The sequence below is a fragment of the Argentina silus genome, assembly GCF_951799395.1.
Source record: "Argentina silus genome assembly, chromosome: 13".
NCBI classification, from domain to species: Eukaryota; Metazoa; Chordata; class Actinopteri; order Argentiniformes; family Argentinidae; genus Argentina; species Argentina silus.
This window is the reverse complement of record NC_139667.1, coordinates 14,354,436-14,379,454: the sequence shown is the minus strand read 5'-3', so window position 1 is coordinate 14,379,454 and position 25,019 is coordinate 14,354,436. Positions and strand designations below refer to the sequence as shown.

General features: G+C 47.9%; 1 protein-coding gene across 4 annotated transcripts in view; it reads right to left on the bottom strand.

Annotated features, from left to right (window-relative positions):
- The window catches only part of daam1a (dishevelled associated activator of morphogenesis 1a), a 52,629-nt gene that overhangs the window by 13,881 nt on the left and 13,729 nt on the right, over positions 1-25,019 (bottom strand). For 2 of the 4 annotated variants that reach the window (XM_083683708.1, XM_083683707.1), the window contains exons 2-18: positions 14,189-14,427; positions 10,674-10,763; positions 9,610-9,681; positions 8,245-8,339; positions 7,384-7,603; positions 7,071-7,184; positions 6,628-6,738; positions 6,150-6,253; positions 5,924-5,990; positions 5,558-5,675; positions 4,753-4,891; positions 3,852-3,910; positions 3,549-3,736; positions 2,809-3,093; positions 2,389-2,496; positions 1,461-1,481; positions 106-203 (exon numbers count right to left, since the gene is read on the bottom strand). In XM_083683708.1, the coding sequence (XP_083539834.1) occupies positions 106-203; positions 1,461-1,481; positions 2,389-2,496; positions 2,809-3,093; positions 3,549-3,736; positions 3,852-3,910; positions 4,753-4,891; positions 5,558-5,675; positions 5,924-5,990; positions 6,150-6,253; positions 6,628-6,738; positions 7,071-7,184; positions 7,384-7,603; positions 8,245-8,339; positions 9,610-9,681; positions 10,674-10,763; positions 14,189-14,371 (2,072 nt within the window). In that variant the 5' untranslated portion in view covers positions 14,372-14,427. Of the gene's footprint in view, positions 1-105; positions 204-1,460; positions 1,482-2,388; positions 2,497-2,808; positions 3,094-3,548; positions 3,737-3,851; positions 3,911-4,752; positions 4,892-5,557; positions 5,676-5,923; positions 5,991-6,149; positions 6,254-6,627; positions 6,739-7,070; positions 7,185-7,383; positions 7,604-8,244; positions 8,340-9,609; positions 9,682-10,673; positions 10,764-14,188; positions 14,428-18,518; positions 18,623-25,019 lie in introns of those variants that run through there. The other 2 variants (XM_083683709.1, XM_083683710.1) reach the window with 2 other exon arrangements.

The following is a 25,019-nucleotide window of genomic DNA, read 5'->3' as shown; positions in this document are numbered from 1 at the left end:
GATTGAGAACATGCTCTCCTCTGCAGCCATGAGAGAGAGGAGAGGAGAGGGGCAGGGAGGGGAGGAGAGGAGAGGGGCAGGAAGAGGAAAGGGACGGATACTAACCGAGAGAGGAGGATGTTGCAGTTCTGAGCTCTGCGCCCGTCGATGACAGACAGCTCCTTGACTTTCTTAGAGGTCACATGGTCGTCCTCTGACTCTTTCTGTTTGGGAGAACAACAGTCAGGAGGGAAGGCTTTATTCAGGAACAACAGTTGGTAATCTGTTTCATAACATCAGACTGGATTTGGGACAGCTTTGCTACTCATTCTGATTCATACGCACGCACACACACACACACACACACACACACACACAGCTACTGTAAGTAATCACTCATCGTCCTGAAGCACTTGGATTTGCAGTATGCTGAGCACAGCAGAAGCCTGTATCTACAGGACCTTAACGATGCTCTAACAGGCAGGGCGGCCAGCCACACCCAACTGTGAATAACAGTGTCCCAGGGCCATGTCAGGGTAGGAGGTGGGCTGCCTCACCTCACACCTGCACAGGCCTGGCCTGGCGATATTATACAGCCGTAGGAACAAGTGTTTTTATTGAGACATCTTCAATCACACCCTCACCGTCTTGTATTAGCTCCATTTAAAACAATGGTAACAATAGTAACCAGTCAACAAACCAGGCAAACAGACACACACACATACTGTAAAGGGAGAGAGAGAGAGAGAGAACAACACACATGTACAGGGAGAGCAAGAGAATGAAACACACACACACACACACACCACAAAACACATGCACAATAAACCTTAAAACATGCACAAGAGACACACAACGGGAACATGAAACAGCCCATGGTGCCCCTCACTGGGAGTAGTATAGTGGTTGCTCTAACACAGCTACACACATCTAGGACAGCTGGGGAACAGACTGTGGGAGATAGCTTGCTAGTGTGTATAGCCAGCTAGCGTGTTTAGCCAGCTAGCGTGTTTAGCCATCAACTGTCTGTTTTTATTTAGGGGGGCTTCATTCCAAGAATACAGGAGAGATTGGCTTTTAGAAAACGGATATCTGGCACTTTTTATAGCTGTGAGACTGAGGCTCCAGCTGCTAACAGAGTTGACTGTTCACCACACAACCAATTTGCCTAATTACTCACAGAAACATATTGAAAAGAAATAAACAAACGTGGTGTTTCTTTTAAGAAGTATATTCTTAAAACAGACATCATTTGGATACTTTTAGTCAGAGGCGAATTCCTCATAAAAACACACAAAGAGAGACAGCAGGAAGTTGCTTTCACACGTGTTACCCAACATGGAACCTAAAACAGACACGGACAGGACAGGGTCAAGGACAAGGATGAAGGCAACGCAACGTTAATGGACGCTACGATAGCGGACGCTAATGACGCAGACAGACACATCACATGACAAGGGTCATCGAGAGAGGTCACTCACCTTGTTGGTCATAAAGAAGTCCTAAAGAGCAGCAGGAAGCAAGGACGAGATGGCAGCATCGGTTAGACCAAGCGTGCAGTATGGTGAATTACAGCAGTATGGTGCATTACAGCAGTATGGTGCATTACAGCAGTATGGTGAATTACAGCAGTATGGTGCATTACAGCAGTATGGTGCATTAACAGCATAAAAAGGTCAGTTCAGCCAAATCAATGACCAGAGATGCGTTGGTGAGGAGAGGCGTAGTAAGTGGAAGAGTGAGAGAGAGAAGACGCCAAATTAACTGTGCTTCAATAACATCATAAACAGCGTGGCCTATCATCACTCAGAAAAAAAAAGCGTACTCTATGGGCCAGGAACTCCTCAATGACACATTCTTGTCAGGGGAAACAAACATGTGACTAGTGAAGTGTGCAGGGGATGTAGACGTTGAGTGAAACACGCCACGCTGTTCTGTTCTGGCGTAGACCGCGTTTCAAGGACACAGTTATCAGTGCAGCTGCTTCCTGCCAACTAGCTTCCTGTCGATGATTCATTTACGCAGACGGACCCTCGAAACGCCTGACAACACCGTTTCTGTCTGTGGCTAGGCCAGGATACATCCCGTGCCAGTTCCTGTCCTGACGGAGCGCTGTGATCGAGCGGAGTTCTGGAATGATGGCAGGGGTTGGAGAATGTTCCAGTGTGTCTGCCGACTAGGGTTCTGGAGCAGTAGATGAAGTACTACTAAGAATGTCTGGCTGGAGTTTTAGGAGAGCTAAAGCATGCGGCATGTGTTCAGCACAAGTGGTGTTGATGGAACAGTACAGACTCCATGGCAACATTGTCAGTAGTTAACATGCACATCTGTGGAGAGTGAAATTCGGTGAGCTAGTGAACACATCTTCTCTATTACCACTGAGTGTCTCAGTGGTGATCAGTACCGTACCTGCTGTCTCTGGTAGGCTGAGAAGGTCTTCTCTATGTCCTCCAGGTCCAAGACCTTGAATACCTTGAGGTCATCAACGTCCGACCACACCGTCCCCTCCAGCTTGTTCTGCAAAACAATATTCACCATGACTACACGAACACGACATTCACCATGACAACGCCAACACAACATTTACCATGACTACGGCAACATTTACTATGTCTGCGCCTGTACACGCTGTAACACTAAAGTAGAACACACTACAGAGATAGAACACACACATTTCTTTAGAACATACAACAACAACAACAGAAAACCTCCCAGAGGCCCGTCAACTGTATTGATTGCATGTCATTTGAATGGGAATATCCGTTCTATCAAATATATCTGCATGAGCAACAACATCCTATACAGTGTGTCCTCAGCAGCTTGCCGTACCTCAGCCAGCTTGGCCCAGTTGAAGGACTTGAGGGCGTTGGAGGGTTGGGGGATGTTCTTCTTCTTCATCCCAGGACCCAGTGGTGCTCCTGGGGGTGGAGGAGGGCCGAAGGGGGGCATGCCTGGAGGAGGTGGGGGTCCGCCAGGCGGAGGGGGTGGAGGTGCCCCCCCAGGAGGGGGTGGAGGGGGAGGGGGCATGCCTGCCTGGGAGGGAGGGGGAGGGATGGGACCCCCGGGGGCTCCTGGTGGGAGGGGTGGTCCACCCGGGACACTGAGGTTGGGCCTCTGGAAACACATTTAGACACAGACAGTTAGTATATACTTCATACTGTAGGTTACACACTCCATTTGTACACACTCCATTTTGTACTTCATAGGTTACACAATGGACACCATGTGCTGTAAGCAGTTAAGATGAATATCTGTTGATATGAAATACATTGCTGGGTTGTAATATATACATACACTCAAGAGCTTCAGGGGGGGTAGAGGGAGAGAAGGAGAGAGAGAGGGAGAGAGAGAGAGAGAGAGAGAGGACAGGAGGTAGCGATATGGAACGACAGAGAGAGAGAGGACAGAGGGGTTGTGTTTATGTAACGTACAGTGCTGAGGTCATGCAGCCTGGCTGAGAGAGAGAAAGGGAGGACAGAGAGAGCGATGGGGAGACAGAGAGAGGATGGAGAGAGAGAGACAGCGAGAGAGAGAGAGAGAGAGAGAGGGGTTGTGTTTGTGTAACATACAGTGCTGAGGTCGTGCAGTCTGATTGAGAGGTCAGTGACTTGCTGTTTGACAGCCTTGTGCTCTGTGCTCTCCTTCTCCAGCTTCTCCTTCATCTTGTTCAGCGTCTGCATCATGTCCTCCTTCTCCTGGGTCTTGGCATCACACTCCCGCTCCTTCTTATCAAACCTCTGCTGTAGCTCATAGTGCTCTGGACCAGGACAGAGGGGTCAGCCAGGGATATACTACAGGATCTTTCTACAGATTTATTTATTTGTTTATTAAACTTAATTTGTGTGTGTGTGTGTGTGTGTGTGTGTGTGTACCTTTTCTCATCTTCTCAGCCTGTTCTTTCCACTGCTTGACCTCATTCTCGTTGACCAGCCTGACGACAGACAGACAGACAGACAGAAGAACATCATTGAAGGGCTCAGGTTCATGGCATCACAGTCTCACTACTGGTTTAGGCTTAACTAGAAACTTAATTCAGTGGTGATCAGTGAACTAGCAGTAGGGTGCCAGTAAACCCAATCCCAAATCATCCCCCTACACCCTAGTAGGGCCCCATAAGATAGATGTCACTGGCTTCCTCGTCCAAAAACAGCTCAGAGAGCTTCCATTCTGGATTAAGGGGTCCGGATTATATTTTCAAAAATGAATTATGGAAATGACTTTGATTTGTGGAGCGCATTAGGGGGTCAGGATATGTGTGCTGGAATACTCCGACGCAGACGATGGAAAACAGGGTTGTAAATTGAGGAGAAGATGGGACATCATATATAGAAATATTACTGGGAGGAGGACGTCTGAAGAAGAGATAATTCATGTCAAAACAATAACCCTCTGTTTCCTACTCGTGGTATCTGCACAGGTGTCGAGGGAGTAGGGGCTAGGGAGTAGGGGCTAGGGAGTAGGGGCTAGGGAGTAGGGGCTAGAGAGTAGGGGCTAGAGAGTAGGGGCTAGAGAGTAGGCAGTAGGGGCTAGAGAGTGGGGACTAGGGGCTAGGGTTTTGTGTCTAGATTGGACAGGGCTGTTCTTTCAGAATTTGAATCATTAAAATCCCAGTAAAATCCACATAATCCCTTGTTGATCTGTGGAGGGTATCAGAGGATAGGAATAGTCACACTGGAATACCTAGTATAGAATGGAATGTGGAATACAAGATTGTAACAGGACAGGACAGGGCTATGTATCTCCTCTTGTGTCCGGTTCTCTCAGGTCACTCACATGCGCACCACGTTCTTCACGTTGAAGTTCTCCAGGGGCGTGACGTCAGGGTCGTGACCTTTGTCGTTCTGCAGGACGATCTGTTGCACGATTCGGTCCAGGAGGAGCCAGTACTGAACCGTGTTCCCACTACGCTTGTCTACAGAGAGAGAGAGTGCAGCGTTAAGACACATCCCTGGAGCTCCCCAAGCTCATGGCTAGGCTTCAGCTCAGCAGACAAACACAGTCTTGTGAGGCACATACATGTATGACCCGGGTTTGATCAACTCCCACGGGAAAACAAATAGCACAGTAAAGTGGGGAAACAAGACGTTCACTGTAGCGGACAAACTTCTTCTTATCAATCCCATGACCCTATACAGACACATGCCTCAAATAGGCAGCATTCCTACAATAACTTCCCAGCACATTCAACTACCTAGAGAGTTCAGTCCATCAGGTTAACTGCAGTTATTTAGGAGAGTGATTTATAACAGTGTTGAACCCCTCCGAGAGGACAAACAATCTAGCTGTCAGAGCTGGAACACGGGGGGGAACGCTGAATAACTCAGAGTCTGGGTTCAAAACAAAAACATCTTCTGACAGAGTTGGAAGACTCGCAGGCCCCAATTCAACCAGCTGAAGATAACAGCTTTCCAGGAAAACCTCAAGATTTTCCAGGATTCTTCTTCTGCGTAAATAACAACTGTATGAATTGTCCTCCAACAACGATAACAATGTTAACTCAATTGCTGCAGAACAAGATCCAAGTGAAATGGATTGAATTGAGTTAAAAACCAACATGGCAGAGACTAACGTAACTTACGGGGCATGAGGAGGCAGTGCTGCAGGACAGAGATAAAGTGCGGATGTGCGTCTGTGTGGTTCATCTTCTTCTTTATCAGCTCAAACACCTGGGTGGCACTCTTCGTGTCGATGTGCACCTGGAACCAAGAACAATCCAGGGATGTTAGAAGAATGGTATAGAGAAACTAAGGGAAACTACATGTTCAGTATCAAGGGAGGCTGGTGGAAGGAAGAAATCGGAGGACGGGCTCATTGTAATCCGCGCGTTTGATACCATTCCTCATTCTGTTCCATGCGTTACAATGAGCCCGTCCTCCGCCTGCCTCTCCTGATGTACAGTATATGTTTGTCTGCTGTAGAGGTGAAGATGAAGAGTATCACTTACAGACTCAAAGCGTTTGGACAAGGACAACTCATCCTCGTTCCTCAGCATCTCAAAGAAGTCCAGATGCCTACAACACAACAACACACCTAACGGTCAGACAGAGCCTACTACAGCTGGGTGTCCAACATACAGTTGTGTCGAATCTACAGGGGTTGGATATGTCAGTGGTTTAGATGTACTGTACAGCAGAAGTAATTTAGCATACCGAGAGAACGCCTCGACTCACCTGTCTAACGTGGAGTTGTCATGGGAACGTAGTTTGTCGATGATCGGCTGTATACCCAACATGAGGAACTCGTACCGCAGGTGAATCCTGAACTCCAGACTCGACTGTAGGGTACAATCATCACGGTTGTTGACGCTTTACATACGTATACATTACAAATCACAGCTACCCTCTATAATAACACTACATGTGACGGTAAGAGGAGAACCCCCCCCCCCATACAGTATATGTAGGCTTTATAAAGACTTTATGTAGGCTACTTAGTCATACGTAATGAAACCTTCAGTAGAATCCTTCCCAGCCCCTGTGAGGCATATATGTAGGCTTTATAAAGGCCTTATGTGGGCTACTTCATAAGTAATGAAACCTAGTGTGTAAGAGGAGTTACCCACCTCCCCTGCTCCCTGTGAAGCATATACAGTATAGGCTTTATAAAGGCTCTATGTTGGCTACTTAGTCGTAAGAGAGGAGTACCCACCTCCCCTGCCCCCTGGCTGAGCACGGCGTTGATGAAGGACATGATGGCAGTCTTCAGGTTGACCTCGTCTCTGTAGCGGCCCGTACTCCGGTCCAGGTCGTTCAACAGAGTCTACAATACACACAGAGAGGCATGAGACCTCACTCACTGGCCACCACAGCCACTGGCCACCACAGCCACTGGCCACCACAGCCACTGGCCACCACAGCCACTGGCCACCACAGTCAGGACATTGTTAGGCTGCTTTGATTCAATACTTTTAGTGAATAAAACCATGCAACATGATATAACAAAGTGCTTTTATGAAGTGATAATGTGTTGTGATAATGTATGTATGTATGTATGGCTGGGAAATCAAACACTTTGACTGTATGAAACGATCCCCTATCATTGAGTGCTTGGTAAAGGTAATCGAGTGTTGTGATGATGCTATGGTATCCTACCTGGAAGCGCGTCCTCTCGCAGGCAAACTTCTGGTAGTGCAGCATGGACTCCAGGATCTTCCTGTGGCCGCCTGGCACCAGGCACACTGCACCCATTATCTCCAGTACCGCCACCTGGGAAAATAATATAGTAGAATAGAGTAGAGTAGATTAGAATAGGAGTAGAGTAGAGTATAATACATTAGAATAGAGAGTAAAGTAGAATAGAGCAGAAAAGAAGAGAGATCTTTATTTTGTCCAGCCTGACACAGAAATGCTTCATTATCTGATGTACCGAAGTTGTAGTCACACACACACGCACACACACACACACCTTAGTCTTGACGTTCTCCGTGGCCAGGCTCTGGGCGATGATGTTGATGCTCTCGGAGTGAGAGAGGACGTGGGCGCGGCCTTGGGAGTTGTTCATCAGGGCCTTGATGCAGCCAATCAGAGACGTGTGGATCTGAGACTCGGTTGTCTCGTAGTCCATGGTCTTCAGGAAGTTCAGGATGCAGGTCAAACCGTCCAGGTCGATGAAGCGAGTCACAAACCTGGGGAGAGGGTAACGTAACCTTGAGTGTTGTAGAAACCAATAAGGGAGTGTGCAGGCCATAACTGACTATGTCACAGATTTTCTGGCCCAGCGCACCATGAGAAAAGAGAGTAGATGTGTTGAGACAAAGCTAGACACAGGCTCAATCTGACCTCCAACTACACTATCAGGGCCTACACCACATCTGAGGTGAGAGGCTCATTCCACAGCTGACAAGTTCCATTACAGAATGGTGAGGAGCCAAGATCAAACAAGTAATAAACATTCAACCACAACTGGCTATAAGTGTTTATAGGACAAACGGACATTGGAATGTGGATTTGAAGTTCTGAACTGCGACTGGGGCTGGGGAACTGGGGGCCTTGAGAACAGCTCTCAACACAATAACCCAAGCTCTCAAAGCCGGGTGATTAATCACATGACGTCAGTCTAATTATGATGAATAGACTGGGACACAGAAGGCTCAGTGCATTTACCCAGACACAAGCAAGGCTGCCTGGTGTGTCACGCTTCAAGACTCACAACGTTAACACATACATCATAAAGAAAACTGAGTAGGCATAAGTAAAAGTATGAGTAAATAGGAATATGTGTGTGTGTGTGTGTGTGTGTGTGTGTGTGTGTGTCTCATATGTATACCTCATAGGTTGTGTCCTTAGAGCTGTCTTCAAGCTCTCGATGGTCTTGTTCCTCTCCTCCTCATCCTCCTTTTCCAGCGCCAGGAGAGTCTTCCTCTGAAGGAGAGAACAGAGGCATCCTTAGACTCAGACTCCTGGTACTCACTTATCAAACATACCATGTAGCCAAGCAATGTCATTCAACTCATTGTGGTGGTTTTAGCTTGGTTTTAAGCATGGTATTTCTCAGGTCAGATGAATTTAAGCTCTCAGACCCATTCCATGATAGATGCTTTTTAGTCTAGGATTAGGCTTAATCTGTATCCAGTAGACAAACCTAAAGGCCGATTCATGCTTCATCGACAACAACGCAGCCAGGGGTCTGAGTAGGTTTGTGAAGGTTGCGCAACTCTTGCAGAGGAGATTGTACAGGGTGTCGTACACCTAGCTCGATTTCTCGATGAGTGACCGGCCGCGTCGATGTTGCACACCATTGATTGGTTGGTTAGTGAATGGAGGCGGAGCTGAAGTAGTTCAGTAGTGGAAGAAGATTCGGGACAGAAGATTGAGGCTGGAAATCATACAAAGCCCACCTTCGTTATGCTCTCCTGGCTGGAAGTAAATACAGGCACCCTTTGTTTACTAGCTAGCTAGTTAGCTTTGTTTTCTAACTAGCCACTAGCCTACAGTGCAGTCAAACTTCTGCTACCCTACTTTGACTGCAGCTGTTCTCAACCATTAATTATGTAATTGGTAATATGAAAGCCGCCAGAAGTGTGTACAGAAGTGTAGTGACACCACTGGCACAGGCTGCACGTAGGCTACGCAGAAGTATGAGTGCTTGCGACAGTGTTGCGCAGCGCGAACCGTGTACTAGTTGCACAAGTGACGCAGAAGTATGTAGAAGCCTTAACAAATCATGTGTTGCGTGTGGCATTCCTGAGAGTTCTACAGTTGTTAACAGCTGTGGTAAATATGCAGTGTTATATACACACACACAGATTCCCCTCTCGAGGCTGAACTATAAAACACATAGATATTACTCCCTAATTCACTGTAATGTGCCCCAGGTTCAGTTCTAGACCCTTAGCTTTTACAAGGAGAAATACGGCCTATTAAACACAGGGTCTATTGAGGGGCCAGAAAACCACAATCATATGGCTCTGCATGGTTGATGCTTGTCTGACTGTTTGTATTTGTTTGTTTGTTTATATCTGCATGGTAGCCAATGACAACTTGAACAGGTATTTGATGAGGTTGCATGGTAGGTAGGCAGCAGTGGAGGTAGAAATCAGAGGACGGGCTCATTGTAATGCATGGAATAGAATAAAATCCATTCCTTATTCCATTCCATGCATTACAATGAGCGAATGAGGGGGCAGCTTACAGCAGCCATGGAGTTGAGCTGGTCGATGTAGAACTCTGGCCAGCTAGTGGCTCCCTTGTTCTCCTCTTGCTCCTGTAACACACACACAGACAGATAGACAGACAGGGGTGAGATAGCGTGCACACACACACACACACACACACACACACACGCACACACACACACACAAAGGCATGGTTGAGATACTACACACACACACACACACACACACTCCCTCCCTCCCCCTACACAGCTCTCCCGTGGCTGTTGACAGGGGCTGGTGGAGGGTCAACAGGAATGAGGTCAGTAGCTAGTAGGGACCACTCGTGACATGTATCACTGCCCTGCCACATCTAATACACTGCTACTGTAACTAAGAGTCTCTCTGCCCTGCCACATCTCCCACTGGTGACTAATACACTGCTACTGTAACTAAGAGTCTCTCTACCCTGCCACATCTCCCACTCATTACTGATGTACTGCTACTGTAACCAAGGCCCTCTTAGTAGGTCAGTTACAACACTGAGGTAACAGCATGGTAGCTAAGGGGGCACTGACAGGGTGGAGGGTGTGTGTGTGTGTGTGTGTGTGTGTGTGTGTGAGGGAAAGGGGGGAGGGGGCAGTGTTGGCCAGTGTTTTGTCTGGCAGTTGTGATAAAAGAACTCTTTCTCACACTGAGGACTGATCCTCTGTCTCCCTCTCCGCCTCTCTCCATCTCCCTCTCCCTCCCCCCCCCCCCCCCTCTCTCCAGCTGCACAACCAGCCAGCTCCTTTCAACTGAGATGAAAATAGTTCCCAAACACACACCAGCAGAAATCCCCTTTTTATAGAGTGTAGCTAATCAAACACACACACACACACACACACACACACACACACACACACACACACACACACACACACACACACACACACCTCTTTACAAAGTGTAGCTAATGCACACGCGCAGACACAGAAAGAGAAGACAAACACTTGAAGCAACATGGTCTCCTGGAGGGAGTGTTGTTAGCTTCTTCTTGCTGCAGTAGATATATTTCTTCTCTCTCACACACACACACACACACACACACACACAGCTCTCTCACCTTCTTCTTGCTGCAGTATATTTGCCACTTCTTCTCAGCGGGCAGGGCGAACATGGCCTCTCTGTGTTTCTCTGACAGGTCCAGCTCATCCTGCACACACAGGAGGATCACAGAGGACTGGGTTAGTACATTCACATCATACACTGGATGTATGACACAATAGACAATATCAAGCCTCTCCTGATTAAACACGAATCATAATCATAAAACAGACTTGTAGTTAAAGATTCAGCCACTGTCTAGTGTAGCTGCAACATCAACCTGTGTGTGTGTGTGTGTGTGTGTGTGGGGGGGGGGGGGGGGGGGGGGTTATAGGACTAGTGGAGAACCTGACTATTCCTTCAACTCTCCTGTGACCATCACGTCATCAACGGAAAACTGGGCAAAGCCATCGACTCAGGATTATGACATCAGCACACACAATGAATGAGGAGACGTCCTGCTTACAGGCATTAGAGAATAACAAAGTCCAGATCTGCCAAGGATGACATAATCGTCTCTTGTTCCTTATATGGACATTGTCCCATAGTGAACCGGGCTTTATGATGACAGCTCACAAGATGCCGATTGATGAACGTTGGTTTCACATTCTGACTGCCAACTGGTTTTGTGAGTTGGTTACATGAAGAAGATTGATCCAACTGAAGTTAGAAGCTGATCAGCTGATCAAGTGCTTACATACCTAGCATACCTAACATACCATTCAATGTTGGCCCGGCCCACATATATAAGACTATTATTAAAATCAATAGAACTCAATGAAAAAGCATATGGACAAGGCTGTCAAGAGAATATCAAGTGAACTGTTTGTGCGAAGACCCTCTCCTAGCGTTCCTGGCCTGACTGGATCACCCTCGGACCAGATGTCTGAGAGTACATTGATCAACGTCAGGTGGGAGTTATACTCACCAGGCAGGTCCTCTATTTATACATAACAGTGATGTGATGACTGGGGGAGGAGAGGAGAACGGAGGGAAGAGAATAAAACCCTTGACCGACCCTGCAGCACGAAATGTGTCTAACATGAAACCATTCTAACAGAGCTGCTAAGCCAATGTAAACGTGCATACCACAGGGAGGGGGGGGGGGGGGTAGGGAGGGAGAGCGTGAGCAGAACTAATACAAAACCATCCACACTGAATAGCTAAAGCAAAAAGCCAGTGTGTGACCAAACATGCATACCAGAGAGAGAGAGAGAGAGAGAGAGAGAGAGAGAGAGAGAGAGAGAAAAAGACAGAGAGAAAGTGAGTGTGTATGAGTGTGTGTGTGTGTGTGTATTAAACAGAGAGAGTGAGAGTGTGTGTGAGAGAGAGCGAGCATGAGCGTTACTAATGTAAAACTACGTACAGTGTAAGGCTGAAGCAGAGATGGCCAGTGTGTGAACGAGCAGGCATACCACAGAGACAACGTCATCACCAGATGCCCCATTTCTCTCCACACACACACAGAGGTACAGACCAGGGGAGGCTGGTGGAGGTAGAAACCTGTCCTCCCATTTTTCTGCCTCCACCAGCCTCCTCTGGTAAAGACCTAGTGTGATAGTCGGGGTTTGAACCATGTGGAAGACCCAATCGTCTACCATTAAGCCAAAAGGACATCCTCAAGGTCCGAGGGCGACAGTTTATAGGTCTCAGGCAGGGCTACCTCATGACAAGAGCGTGACTCCAAATCACCTCCGCTACACTAGGTCCAGGATTCAAATTGGAGATCTCCGATTTTCACTCTGCGCTTTCAGATCTGTGTGTGCGTGTGCAGTCAGGAGTGTCCCTGGAGGAGGGGACTGGACCTTTCAGAGATCAGAGACCCTCACCTCCACTGGCTCATGTAGCTGGCCACGACCGTGAAGGGCTGACCCAGGGGCAACCAGGCCATTACACAGCTTCCTCAGTAGTTTCACCGATAGCCAAGAGGTTCATTGGATTTCTTAGATTTCGTCTTTTTTCTGCCTGTTCAAAAAAACCTTTGAAGCGATGGAGCAAATAACTTCAAAGAACATAACGAAACAAAGGATCCTGTAACCTTCACCTTCCCCCTTCTCTACCTCTCTCTCTCTCTACCTCACTCACCCTCCTCCTCCCTATCTCCACTCAGTGAGTTGAACTAATTGGACGCTTGGCAACAAGAGCCTTTCACACGAGCCATAGCCAGGCCTTATCTAGCCTGTTTAACCAGCTATATCCTAGTGAGTAACCAGGTCATATCTAGGCTGTTTTAAACCAGCTATCCTAGTTAGGCTGACCGTGTTGACCATGCTCTCCTGGTTAGGCTGACCGTGTTTGACATCTCTGCTGTGGTCCATTGTGAGGTCCTGTTAGAACACAAAGACTACAGATGCTATTCTCTGCAGGAGGGCTGTCAGTGCCGGGGCAGGGGGGACAGGGAGGAGACTGTGCACGTGCAGCCCTTCCAGGGGCCCAACCGAAGCGCTGCTGGTATGTTGGAGGAGTGGGGAGGGACAGGGGACAGTCACACACTGGTGGTCTTCACACACACACAGACACACACCCCTGTGCCTTGCAAAGCCCTTTAATGGATCATTAGGGTGAACAACAAGGAGATCACAGAGCGTGTCAACCATCAGTGGAATTCACTAGAACAGAACAGAACGGAATAGAACAGAACATAAGGATAGGGGTCCTTGACTTGAACTTTCCTTCTGAATATTCTAACGTTGTCTTTCCTTCTTCCTCTCCTCTACAAGGTGTTCTGAGGAAGCGAGCTGACCTGACCTGCCACCAGGTGTGTTTAAGGTGCCAGAGCTCCATGAGCCCCCAAGGCTCCCTGAAACTAAACACCTTTATCTGGCTGTCAAGAAGCCTTGATTGAGCTGAAAGCTTTGAGCAAACAGGTTTCTGAGAAGCACATCTATCAAGCATGAATGTGCTGACAAGTCACATGTTTAGAGCCAGGAGGAGAGGAGAGGAGAGGAGAGGAGAGGAGAGGAGAGGAGAGGAGAGGAGAGAGGATGGGAGATGAGAAGAGGATAGACAGCAAGCATAGATCTGGCAAGTTTGCGTGATACCGTTCCAACATGGCAACGGTCCACGCTCCCCTCAGAGGTGATTAAACCAGTAACATACTTCACAGCCCAGAACACGCTCTTGATTTGACTGTAATCGCATAATAAACTAAAGTCAAACCAAAACATTTACGTCCAATACAACCGTTTAGTTTAACTGTCACTATTGCCCAGAGTGCTTTTCATCATAGCTAAATCCTTGCTACGCAGTGCTATGCAGAATCCTTTTATAGAGTGGTCTGGGTGCCTAGCCTGGGGCTACACGCTGATTAACCGTCACCCAACGCTCACTAGCTGACCCTGGCAACAGAGGCTGGTGCCTGGCAACAGAGGCTGATACCTGGCAACAGAGGCTGGTACCTGGCAACAGAGGTACGTACCACCAGCTCAAAGAACATGAATGTCTAGCTCCTCTATGGGGGGCATGAGCAGGGAGAGAGAGAGAGAGAGAGATAGAGAGAGGTAGAGAGAGGGGAGGAGGTAGATAGGTACGTACCACCAGTTCAGAGAACATGCTGTCCAGCTCCTCTGCGGGAGGCATGGGCAGGGAGGGCTCCATGGTCTGGAGGGTGAAGTTACTGTCATGGCGTAGGCGGTAGGTGATCTCTGGGTGGTCTCTGCCCTTGAAGCAGCAGAAGATGAACGAGAGGCCCCGCCCACCTCTTTTACGGGGCGCCATGATGGCGGCGCTGGGCCTGGGTTCTAGGGAGCGTTAGCTACTGTCACCACGACGACCTGGGAGAGAGAGACAGAGAGGATACAGGAAGTGAATATAAAGTTAGTGATAAAGAGAATACAGTACTACTGTCTGTCAGGCATGACATCAAGATATGTCCTGACAAGTCAAAGCCAATCAATTTGACAGAGGAGGTGCTGCAAACTGTAAATGTTATCTACACGCCGTAGGACACTGCTGAGTAGATACTGTAGACACGTGTTTGATACCATTCCTCATTCCGTTCCATGCATTACAATGAGCCCGTCCTCCAATTTCTAACTTCACCAGCCTCCCCTGCTGTACATGTAAGTATGGACACTTAACAGTAACTTTATAGTCCATACATCCTATGTGGCTCAAACATCTTCACCTCTGCCCCACCGAGAAGTCACCGCACTGTCAACCAATCAGTCTCACCAGAGAGAGAAATACCAGCTCACTGGCCTCTCTCTGCATTACAATGAGCCTGTCCTCCGATTTCGACCTCCACCAACCTCCCCTGGTCAACACGGTAGTTACTGACTGTGGTCCACTCTACAGTACACAGCACACTCAAGCTAATTAGCTTAATGGCCCTTTATGGCCCTTGGAAACAGGCCGGTCAATCAGTCGTCAGTCAGACTAATGGAAGCTGAATAGAGCTACACCAGCTGTTTTAAACCCAGGAGAGAGGGACTATAGAAACCTAAATACTGCTGCGGTAGACAAAGACTCATATCTGTTTTTGGCGATGTCACTATGGAGTTAAATCACTCTAAGCCTTCGTCATCAGACTAAACAGATGCATATGTCATTGGTTAGTGCAATATAACCCATGTGGCCAAAATAAAAAGACAAACACGCAGACTTCATACCTCCATGTTGACCGTGTCTTGTGTAAGATTGAGTTATGCAATGTGCACCAGGCTGGTACGGTACTTCACCTGTGTTATTATAAGAGACAAGTATTCCTGGATAATCCACGTCATCATGACGTCAAACCGTTGCTTGTTACCGTGTGAGTCAGTCACACCACCAACTACTGTGATTACAGGTGCTGCTACACCAGTGGAAACCCAGCCAATAGAAACCTTCTGTTCTGGTAGCCCAGCCAATGAAAACTGTCAGTTCTGATAACCTAGCCAGTGAAAGCCCTCTGGTAAGAGACCCAGTTCCTGGTCTGTGTGGTTCTACAGGGTTATTCATCTCTCTCAGCCTGGCTCCTGTAAGTAACCCTGAGGCCTCTGTAGCCAACGCTAGCCCTGTGGGAGTGGGTAGCAGTATCACTCACTGCAGAGGAGGCTGGTGGAGGTAGAAATCAGAGGACAGGCTGATTGTAAAGCATGGAAAGGAATATGGAATGGTATCAAATAGTTGCAGTCCATTCCATGACTTACAATGAATCCGTCCTCTGATTTCTACCTCCACCAGCCTCCCCTAAATCACTGTCATGCTGGGGGAGGTTTAGAGCAGAAACGCTTCCTTCCTTTCACAACCCGACAGGCCAGTACGAAGCCATGGAGAAGGCCTTAACGCTGGTCATTTGCGCCGCTGAGAGGAAGTTGCAAAGTAAGCATTTCATTGTAACGTTTACATCCTGCATCCTGTGCATATGATCAATAAACGTTGACTGACGGTAAGGGAAACAAAGTGCAACACTCAGAATGTAGGCCAACGCTGTTTGATGTTTAATAGTCATTTGAGACTCATTAGTGCCTCTAGTCAAAGCTCTCCTCCTCCCTTCTCCCTCTCTCGTCTTCATCTTCTCTCCCCCACTCTCTCCTCCCTGTGGACCAAGAGTTGATAGAGCCACACGCTCACACACTTTCTTCATGTATGCCCATCTAGAGTGTAGGTCAGGTCTAGCTTTGTGTATACACCCTCAGTATCACACCCCTCCATATAAGGCCATATGGACCTGCTCAGTTGTCAGGGGGGCAGATTACAATGACTAAGTCTAAACTCAAACACACACACACTTCAAAATATATGGCTACCATATACAGAAGGCAGATGTTTCACTTCAAGGGTTTAGGGGGGTTTGTGTTGATTATAGGAGAGAAGAAGCAGCCTTCACTTTCACAGCAGGAGTGAGTACCTAGGCCTGGCCTCTATCCAAACACAGGATCAGTTAGTACCTAGGACTGGGCCTCTACCCAAAATACAGGATCAGTGAGTACCTACTGAAGACCTCTGCCCAGGATGAGAGGAGATCAGGGAGCTAGGGTAGGACAGCAAGTCTGCTCATCAACATTAACACAACAGGCAGGCAGCATCACTCCAACAAATACAACAGCTGTTGGAACTGGGTCATCAATCTTGATAATGCCAGTGCCCACCTGTGCCCACCTGTAATTTCGCCATTCATTTATTCTCTCCATTCAGCCAGCAACATCTCTCATGCCCTCCAACCAAACCTCTTCACCCAGCATCACACTGCCTCTCCTCTCACACAGTCTCATTAAAGCTTACTACCTACAGTAGTCTTCTTTCATCTCTCTCTCCTTCCCTTATTCCCCCTCTTCCTTCCTCTCTCCCTCTCTCCCTGGCCAGACCTTACAGTAAAGTGATTTCCACGATCCTGGCTTCTTCTCCAGTCAAAACAAATGGCAGGAGGTTTCCCTTTGAAGAGGAGATGGTGGGGTAGGGAGAGTAAATCATGTGCTTCATATCTGGAAGCTTCTATTAGGCAGGAGACAGCGCATCAACTCCTGCTGCTTTTATATGAGAGAGAGAGAGAGAGAGAGAGAGAGAGAAAGAAAGAGAGAGAAAAAGAGGGAAAGATGAAAGCCGAAGACTGTAGAAAGAAGAAGATTTTATGAGACTGAGATATGGGCAGTTTGACGCTGGTTGAAGAGGATGTTTGTTGGGCAATATGCTGGGTTTAGAGAGAGAGAGTGAGAGAGATGGTGAGAGTGAGGAGGGGGGAAAGATAGGGGGGAGAGAGAGAGAGAGAGAGGGAGATTGCTCTTGTTTCCATGATCTACCAGTAAATATGTAGTGAGGCTAATAACATAGCATACAGTATTTACCCCATTTACCCCTGGTGCCCCTGGCTGGGAACCTTCTTACCCCCCCCCCCCCTATTCATCTGGGGTGTGAGGATAACAATCCACTGGCCAGGATGAGGAGGAGGAAGAGAAGGGGGGAGAAAGAGGAGGAGGCAGCACTACACACCAAATAAGGACTGCTCTCCTATCGGCCATGACAAGCGACAGGGAGAAGCACTCAATGAGTTCACAACTACGCTCAATCCAGTAAAGTTCAATCCAAGTTATTAACCTCAAAAGTAACTTCATGACTAAGGGCCTACAACCACACTAGATGGTGGATGATATTCTGATCCCTGAGGAGAGATCACTGTCATCCAGACTGTCACAACGGCAGGTGATGGGGTGTCAACTATCGACCGCTTTATATGGACATGACTGGAGTCTGTGCTCCACCATGGGGGACTAGCAGCACCAGAATTTGACCCAGGCTACGGTTAGGGTTAGGCTTGACCTGGGGAGCCCATTCAGAGGCCACAGGAAGGTGAGACCCAGTCACATGTGAGAGCAGACCGTGCGGTCGGGTTGGGTCAGACTGCGGTCGAACAAATGGTCTGTTTGGGTTCATTCACACAACTCTCTGGAGTGAATAATTCACTCAAGGTTAGAGCTCTCTGCCAACCTGTCTGATGAGAGAGAAGTCAATACACTGTGACTGCGCGCACACACGCACACACACACACACGCACACACACACACACACACACACACACACACACACACACACAGCAACAGAGGTCTGTTTCCAAAACACCCAACCAAGCACTGTGTTAACCTTGCACAGAGCAAACACTATGTCACCCTCAGACAGGTCTTTTCCTCAACTCTAGATGAGAGGGTGTGTGTGTGTGTGTGTGTGTGTGTGTGTGTGTGTGTGTGTGTGTGTGTGTACTAGCCTCACTATAGCGGTACTTTCAGTATAAGAGGCCAGATTTGCCACGTGTTAGCATGGACCTAAGAGAAGGAAGAACACATCAAACAGAAACAAGAGTTGAACAGTGAACAGGAAGGTCCAGTACAGTGTGTATTTAGTGTAGAAGCTGTTGGATCCAGTTGTGATCCAGCTTCAGGAGTCTCACCAAACTACTCATCCTCAGGAAAGAGAGATCGTCTTTGATGCAGAGCCATTCATGGACGCCCTGTGTTGCTCCTCTTCTCTCCACTGTCTCCCCCTCTCCCCCTCTTGCTTATATCAAAGGCTTAGAACAAAGACTCTGACTGGAAACTCCTGGGGAAGAGGGATATCTTCTTTTTTTTTTATTAATATCTAACATTTCAAAGAGCAGCTTGCAGTAATCATGATGCTGATAGCCAGACAGACAGACAGAGATAGATTCTCTTATTTTCATTTGAGAAACAAAGTCTCACTCACTTCCTTTTTATTTCCTCTTAGCTCTTGGCACTTTAAGAGGGTATTAAGTGTGTGTGTGTGTGTGTGTGTGTGTGTGTGTGTTTGAGGGGTTAAGCATCTGCATGTTTGCATATTCACGCAAAAAGTCAGACATTAATACCTTCTTTACCCATAATGCCATATTTTAATCCCTTCCTGTCCAACACACACACACCCATGTTTTCATAAACCCTTGTTTTGCATATCAACAATGCTGATGCACAGCAGAACGCATGCCTGTGAGAGGCCGGGCCATGCCCTCAGAGGTAGATACACAGAGTTCCAGATTCTCTCCAGAGCTGAGGCAGAGGTCTGAAGTACACGTGTACACACACACACACACACACACACACACACACACACACACACACACACACACACACACACACACACACACACACACACACACACACACACACACACACACACACACACACACACACACACACACACACACACACACACACACACACACACACACACACAGCCAGAGGACAGGAGCAAGCAGCCACCAGTCAGGAGCCACACCTCTCCTAATAGCCTGTTGCAGGACAGGACAGGTGAGTCATAGGAAGACAGGGTGTGTCCAGTACACAGGTTGATTCACATCATCTCCCTCTCTCTCCCTCCCTCCTTCCTTCCCTCCATCCCGCCCTCCTTCACTCCTTCACTCCCTCATATGTTCCTACAGGAACAACCCACCTGATGTGATGGATCATACATCAATGACGTAGCCAAAAGGACAACACACACGACAACACACCTGTTCCACCTGCTGAACACTGACAGAATCATCATGAAGCGTCTGGTGACGCCTATAGTATGACATGTGTTACACCTAACCAAGCTTACAAGAACCACTTGAGCTAATTGCACGGCTTTGTGAGGATCAACGTCAGACAGACAACTAGAGCCATCCTGATGAGTCTGAAAGTGTAGACTACTGATGTCGATGACCGAGCCTAAACAGGTGCAGCGGAGGTTTTGAGGATGTCCTCTTGGCCTAATGGTAGATGCTTGGGGTCTTCCATGTGGGAGACCTGGGTTTGAACCCCACCTGTCAAGCCTAGAACAACCATTTGTGCTCATAGCACAACATTGTGAGAACACAGTTATGGTAAGATAACATTAAACCACAACTCACAAGGTGCAGATGGAGGTGATAGTGGTGAGATCTGTGAGACACCAGCCCCATGGAGGCCTAACACCAGAACCTGATACAGAATCAACAGAACCTGATCTCCTCTCTGTGTTCCACAAGTCATTATTGGACGCTACAGAAAGCCCTTTCTCATATCAACTCCAGATGTCAACAAGAACATGGAGCAGAGCTACAACCCCTCTCTGCCTTCAAAACCACACACATACACACGCATGCACGCACGCGCGCACACACACACACACACACACACACACGCGCACTCACTCAGTGTACCCACGGTAACATCTGGTCAATTAAAAGTCTGAACAATGCCAGGATGTTGGTCGTCTTCATCAGCCTCCTGACAGCACATATGATATTCTCTCCAGAGCTGAGTCAGAGGTCTGAAGTGTGCACACGCACACACACGCACACGCACACGCACCACACACACAGTTCCAGATCTGTATGTGCTTTAGCCAACTCCGAAGACAGTTGTCATCTAAATATGCCATGATGATAGTCATACAGTACTGGCGTTGGTTGACATGACAGCAGCAGCAACAACAACAACAACAACAACAACAACACTATGGTGACTCACTCTGCTACAGCCATTGTTAGGCTGAGCGTCTGATAAGAACAGACACCCAGGGAGACATAACGGAGCCATCATGATCTTCTGTCTGCCTAGTCATGTTTCTAGCAGACTAGTTTCTGACAGACTGAATGACGCCATAATGTTCTTCTGTTCCTCTCAGCCTGGCCACACTTCTCGCTGGATGACTGAAGCACAGAACACTGACAATGGACACTGGCAGACAAAACATAGCCCAGAACAACCCTCTAGTAAACAACACTGCTTTAGTGGATTCATGGCTCAGACAGACTGGACCTGGAGCAGAACCCAGAGGGGTGGGTGTGTGGGGGGGGGTTGACTTTGATGTTTATAGCCTAGCAGCCCAGTGGTCAGAGAGAGAGAGAGAGAGAGAGAGAGAGAGAGAGAGAGAGAGAGAGAGAGAGAGAGAGAGAGAGAGACCTAGTTATAGCAGAGCAGATGTTGTGCATCCTGTCCTTATCGGACCACTGAACCAAACCAGACACTGTACCGCCTCAGCCAGGCACGTAGACAAGGAACAACACCGTCAGCCGAAAACCTGGGATTAGTGCCTCATGGCTACATATTACACAACAGTACACAAAACAACTACTTGTCACAAAGAAATGCACCAATGTATGGAATTCCCGTGGCAAACTAACCCGCTCTTCAACTGTCACAGAAGAAGTCAGTACATAAACATCCCCTCAGGATCCTAGCCCCCCCTCAGGATCCTAACCCCCCCTCAGGATCCTAGTCCCCCCTCAGGAGGATCATAGTTCAACAGAACAGACCCTACGGCTGAGGCTGACAACCAATTATGACTGAGAACAACCGTGAGGTCAACCTCTGTGTAGAACCATGTAAACAATGTCAACTCCTGTCCCCTCTGCTGTCTGTCTGTCTGTCTGTGTGTCTCTCCTGAGTTCTCTACCTTGTACAGGCCGTCCCACCTGAGACAGGTACAGGTACCTGCACAGACAGGGTAATGATGGGGTACAGATGGGGTAATTACAATCATCTAGATGTTTGTGATGATGTGGAATATAGGAACACGTCTTAATCTCTCTCACTGTGCTTGTTTTACTCTCTCCAAGTCAAATCGACCTGGAGACTGTAAAACGTATCTTAGCCGAGTAGAACATATATATATATATGTTCTACTCGGCTAAGATACGTATATATATATATATATATATAGGCCTAGAACCGGAGGGGACAATGTCAGAACCGGGACGAACTTGTTTACAGCATGATGATGACGACATCACAGGATGAAGAGGGCATTTTATAATAGTTTGAGCATGATAACAGGAAAGACAGGCTGGGGCTCGGCCAATGCACACACGCACACACGCGCACACACACACACACACACACCTCTTGAGGCTTTCCCCATCAACATCACTGTCTGCAAAGCTCGAGGCCTCACGATGTACTGAACATCAACTGCACAGCCATGACAACCATGACAGAGAGGCTTGGAAGAGATCAGTCTATAATGGGGGGCCTTTATCTTGGGCTGAAATCAGGCTTTTTGATTAATAGTCAATAATGTACTCGACCTGTCGGATCAATCCTCATGTTAGCATTTCAAAGAATTACCATTAGCAGTTAGCAGCAAAACGGCCGGTACGAGAATGTCAATATCGCCAATATTGACCTAACAAACAACTGCTGTGCTGTGCTATCCATGCTATCTACTCTATGGGCTAGGGAGTAGGGGCTAAGGGCTAGGGAGTAGGGGCTAGGGGGTCAGTTTAGGGTAGGGTCATGTGTTAATGCCCCCTCCTTTATTGATCTGATTTTAAGTGAATCAATAATTAGTCAAGACAGTCTGTTGTGAAAGAGAGGAAGGACCTTTAACAGGTTTTCCATAAGAGAAGGACAGACTGTCAGGTCAGCTGTCCAGCTCAATAAGGTCAGGGGATCCTTTACGTAACGGACCAATGAGCAGCTCCTGATCTGATCGATTCACCACCGGTCAATACACTAGCCTATCAGACAGAGGCTAAGTGCATACTCTCACAACAGCAGACTTACAACACACACAAACTCACATGTGACCGGCCACTGCCCAACAGAAAAATGTGTTCATCTGATTGTCAGATTGAATTATAATGGATAGGAATGGACATACCAATATTGGATCGGGTGAAGAGACCAGGACAGAACTAGACCAGCAGGGTATGAAGGCCATCACACAGGGTCTGAATCAGGGGAGGCTGGTGGAGGTAGAAATCGGAGGACATGTAATGCATGGAACAGAAGATACTATTTGTCATTCCATTCATTACAATGAGCCCGTCCTCCGATTTCTACCTCCACCAGCCTCCCCTGGTCTGAATTTAAACCAATATAAACCAGGCCATATACACTGTAGCAGTAGATTAGCTAGATAACATGTATCATGTTTGGTCAGAGTGTTTGGTATTGATAATGGTGGGGGTTGTGTAGGGCTCTTCCAGAGAAGCTCTAGAACTGGCAGGGCTTCACCCCCACACCCCCCCTCACTCTCCAGGTACAGAGGGTTGAGATCAATATGAGCAAGCTCCAGGGTGCTGACAGAGCAATCTGCCCCCAGCCCCCAGGGTCTACTGGGGGGGGTCAAAGGTTAGCTTCCGTGGGGACGCCGTCCTCCACCCCAGGACAGAAAGAGGCCATGCAGGAATGCCATCTCACACAACAGTTTCACATGGAGCTGGGGCTGGGTTTGGGGTTGGGTTTGGTGCTGGGGAGGGCTGGGACGGGGGGGGGGGGGGCAGCCTGGGCTTAGAGATCAGGGACCAGGCACAGGGAGGGTAAAGAGTGTTTATCAGGCTAAGCTTCCCTTTTCATGGGGCTTCAGCTGCCAATCAGACAGGGAGACTGTGGGTGTGTGGGAGTGTGCGAGTGTGGGAGTGTGGGAGTGTGGGAGTGTGGGAGTGTGGGAGTGGAGGGGAGGGAGGGGGTGGAGAGAGGAGGAGATCCCTGGGCAGGGAGGGAGGACATCCCTTTGGGTGGGGCTGTGTTGGGAAAGTACTGAGCAGGAGGGGGCAGGGTCTGGTGTGTGTGTGTGTGTGTGTGTGTAGGTTGGGGAGGGGCAGCATGAAGCTTCCTGAGTAATCAGAGACTAAGCATCCATATGGAGTCATCCCCATAGAAACGGAAGTGCAAAGAAGGAGAAATTGAATCATGACACAGCCAGCAGCAGCCTGTTCCTGATTGGTTTAAAACGGATCTACTGGCAGACAGACGGATCAACAACAACCGGCCAAAGTTCCTCAGGAGGACACATCCATGACACAAAGTCATTGATAAAAGTGATTGATACACAGATAGCTACTGTCTGACAGAAGAGTCAGAGCAAATCATCACACACACACAGACACACACACACACACACACACACACACACACACACACACACACACACACACACACAATAACACGCAAGGCCAAAGATCCTGGCCCCAGTGACACAGCTGTCAGTTCAGAGACCATCTCTCTTTCTTTCTTTCTCTCTACTCACTGTGCTGCTGACAGGGGAATGAGAAACTCTACATCCTCAAACACTGAATCACGACGAATGGCTAACTTGAGTCCCAGTCTCTCACACACACACACACACACAAACACACACAAATACACACACACACAGCCAGCGTCACACACACACACACACACACACACACACGACAGGGTGGTAATAACACGCAAGGCCAAAGATCCTCGCCCCAGTGACACAGCTGTCAGTTCAGAGACCATCTCTCTCTCTTTCTTTCTCTCTACTCACTGTGCTGCTGACAGGGGAATGAGAAACTCTACATCCTCAAACACTGAATAATGGCTAACTTGAGTTCCAGTCACACAGACACACACTAAAGCCACAATCAAAATACAAACCTACCACCAACACTAAAACATTCTGAAAACAGCTGCACACCAAACTGTACTTGGGAAATACATAAACAACCTGACAAGCTGTGTGTGTGTGTGCGCGCATGTGTGCATTGGCACACCCTCAGAAGAAATGTATGCAAGTCTCATTCCATTCATAATAGTTTTTGTGTCGACTGCTCCCTGCGTTCACACCACACAGTGACGCACCAAGGGATATTTTCCCTCCAGTCACACACCAACCCTGAGAGGCGGTAGCTAAAACTGCCTGTCCTAACTCACACATGAACTCACTCATAGAAATACACTCTGATTCTAGGACTTCGCTAACAATGTATTGACAGTGAAGATTCAGAAGCTTCAGACTTTCTATTTGGTCCACTGTTCTACTCATGTCAGATTTTAACCACAACCTTTCGAACCCTTATTTTACCAATGCATGTTGACTAAAAAACAGGTTTGGTTTCCAGCAGAAACCTAGGGGGCAACCATGTATGCTCCAGAGCTACTAGGCTACAGAGCTGCAGAATTACAGAGCTACAGAGTTACAGAACTACTAGGTTACAGAGCTA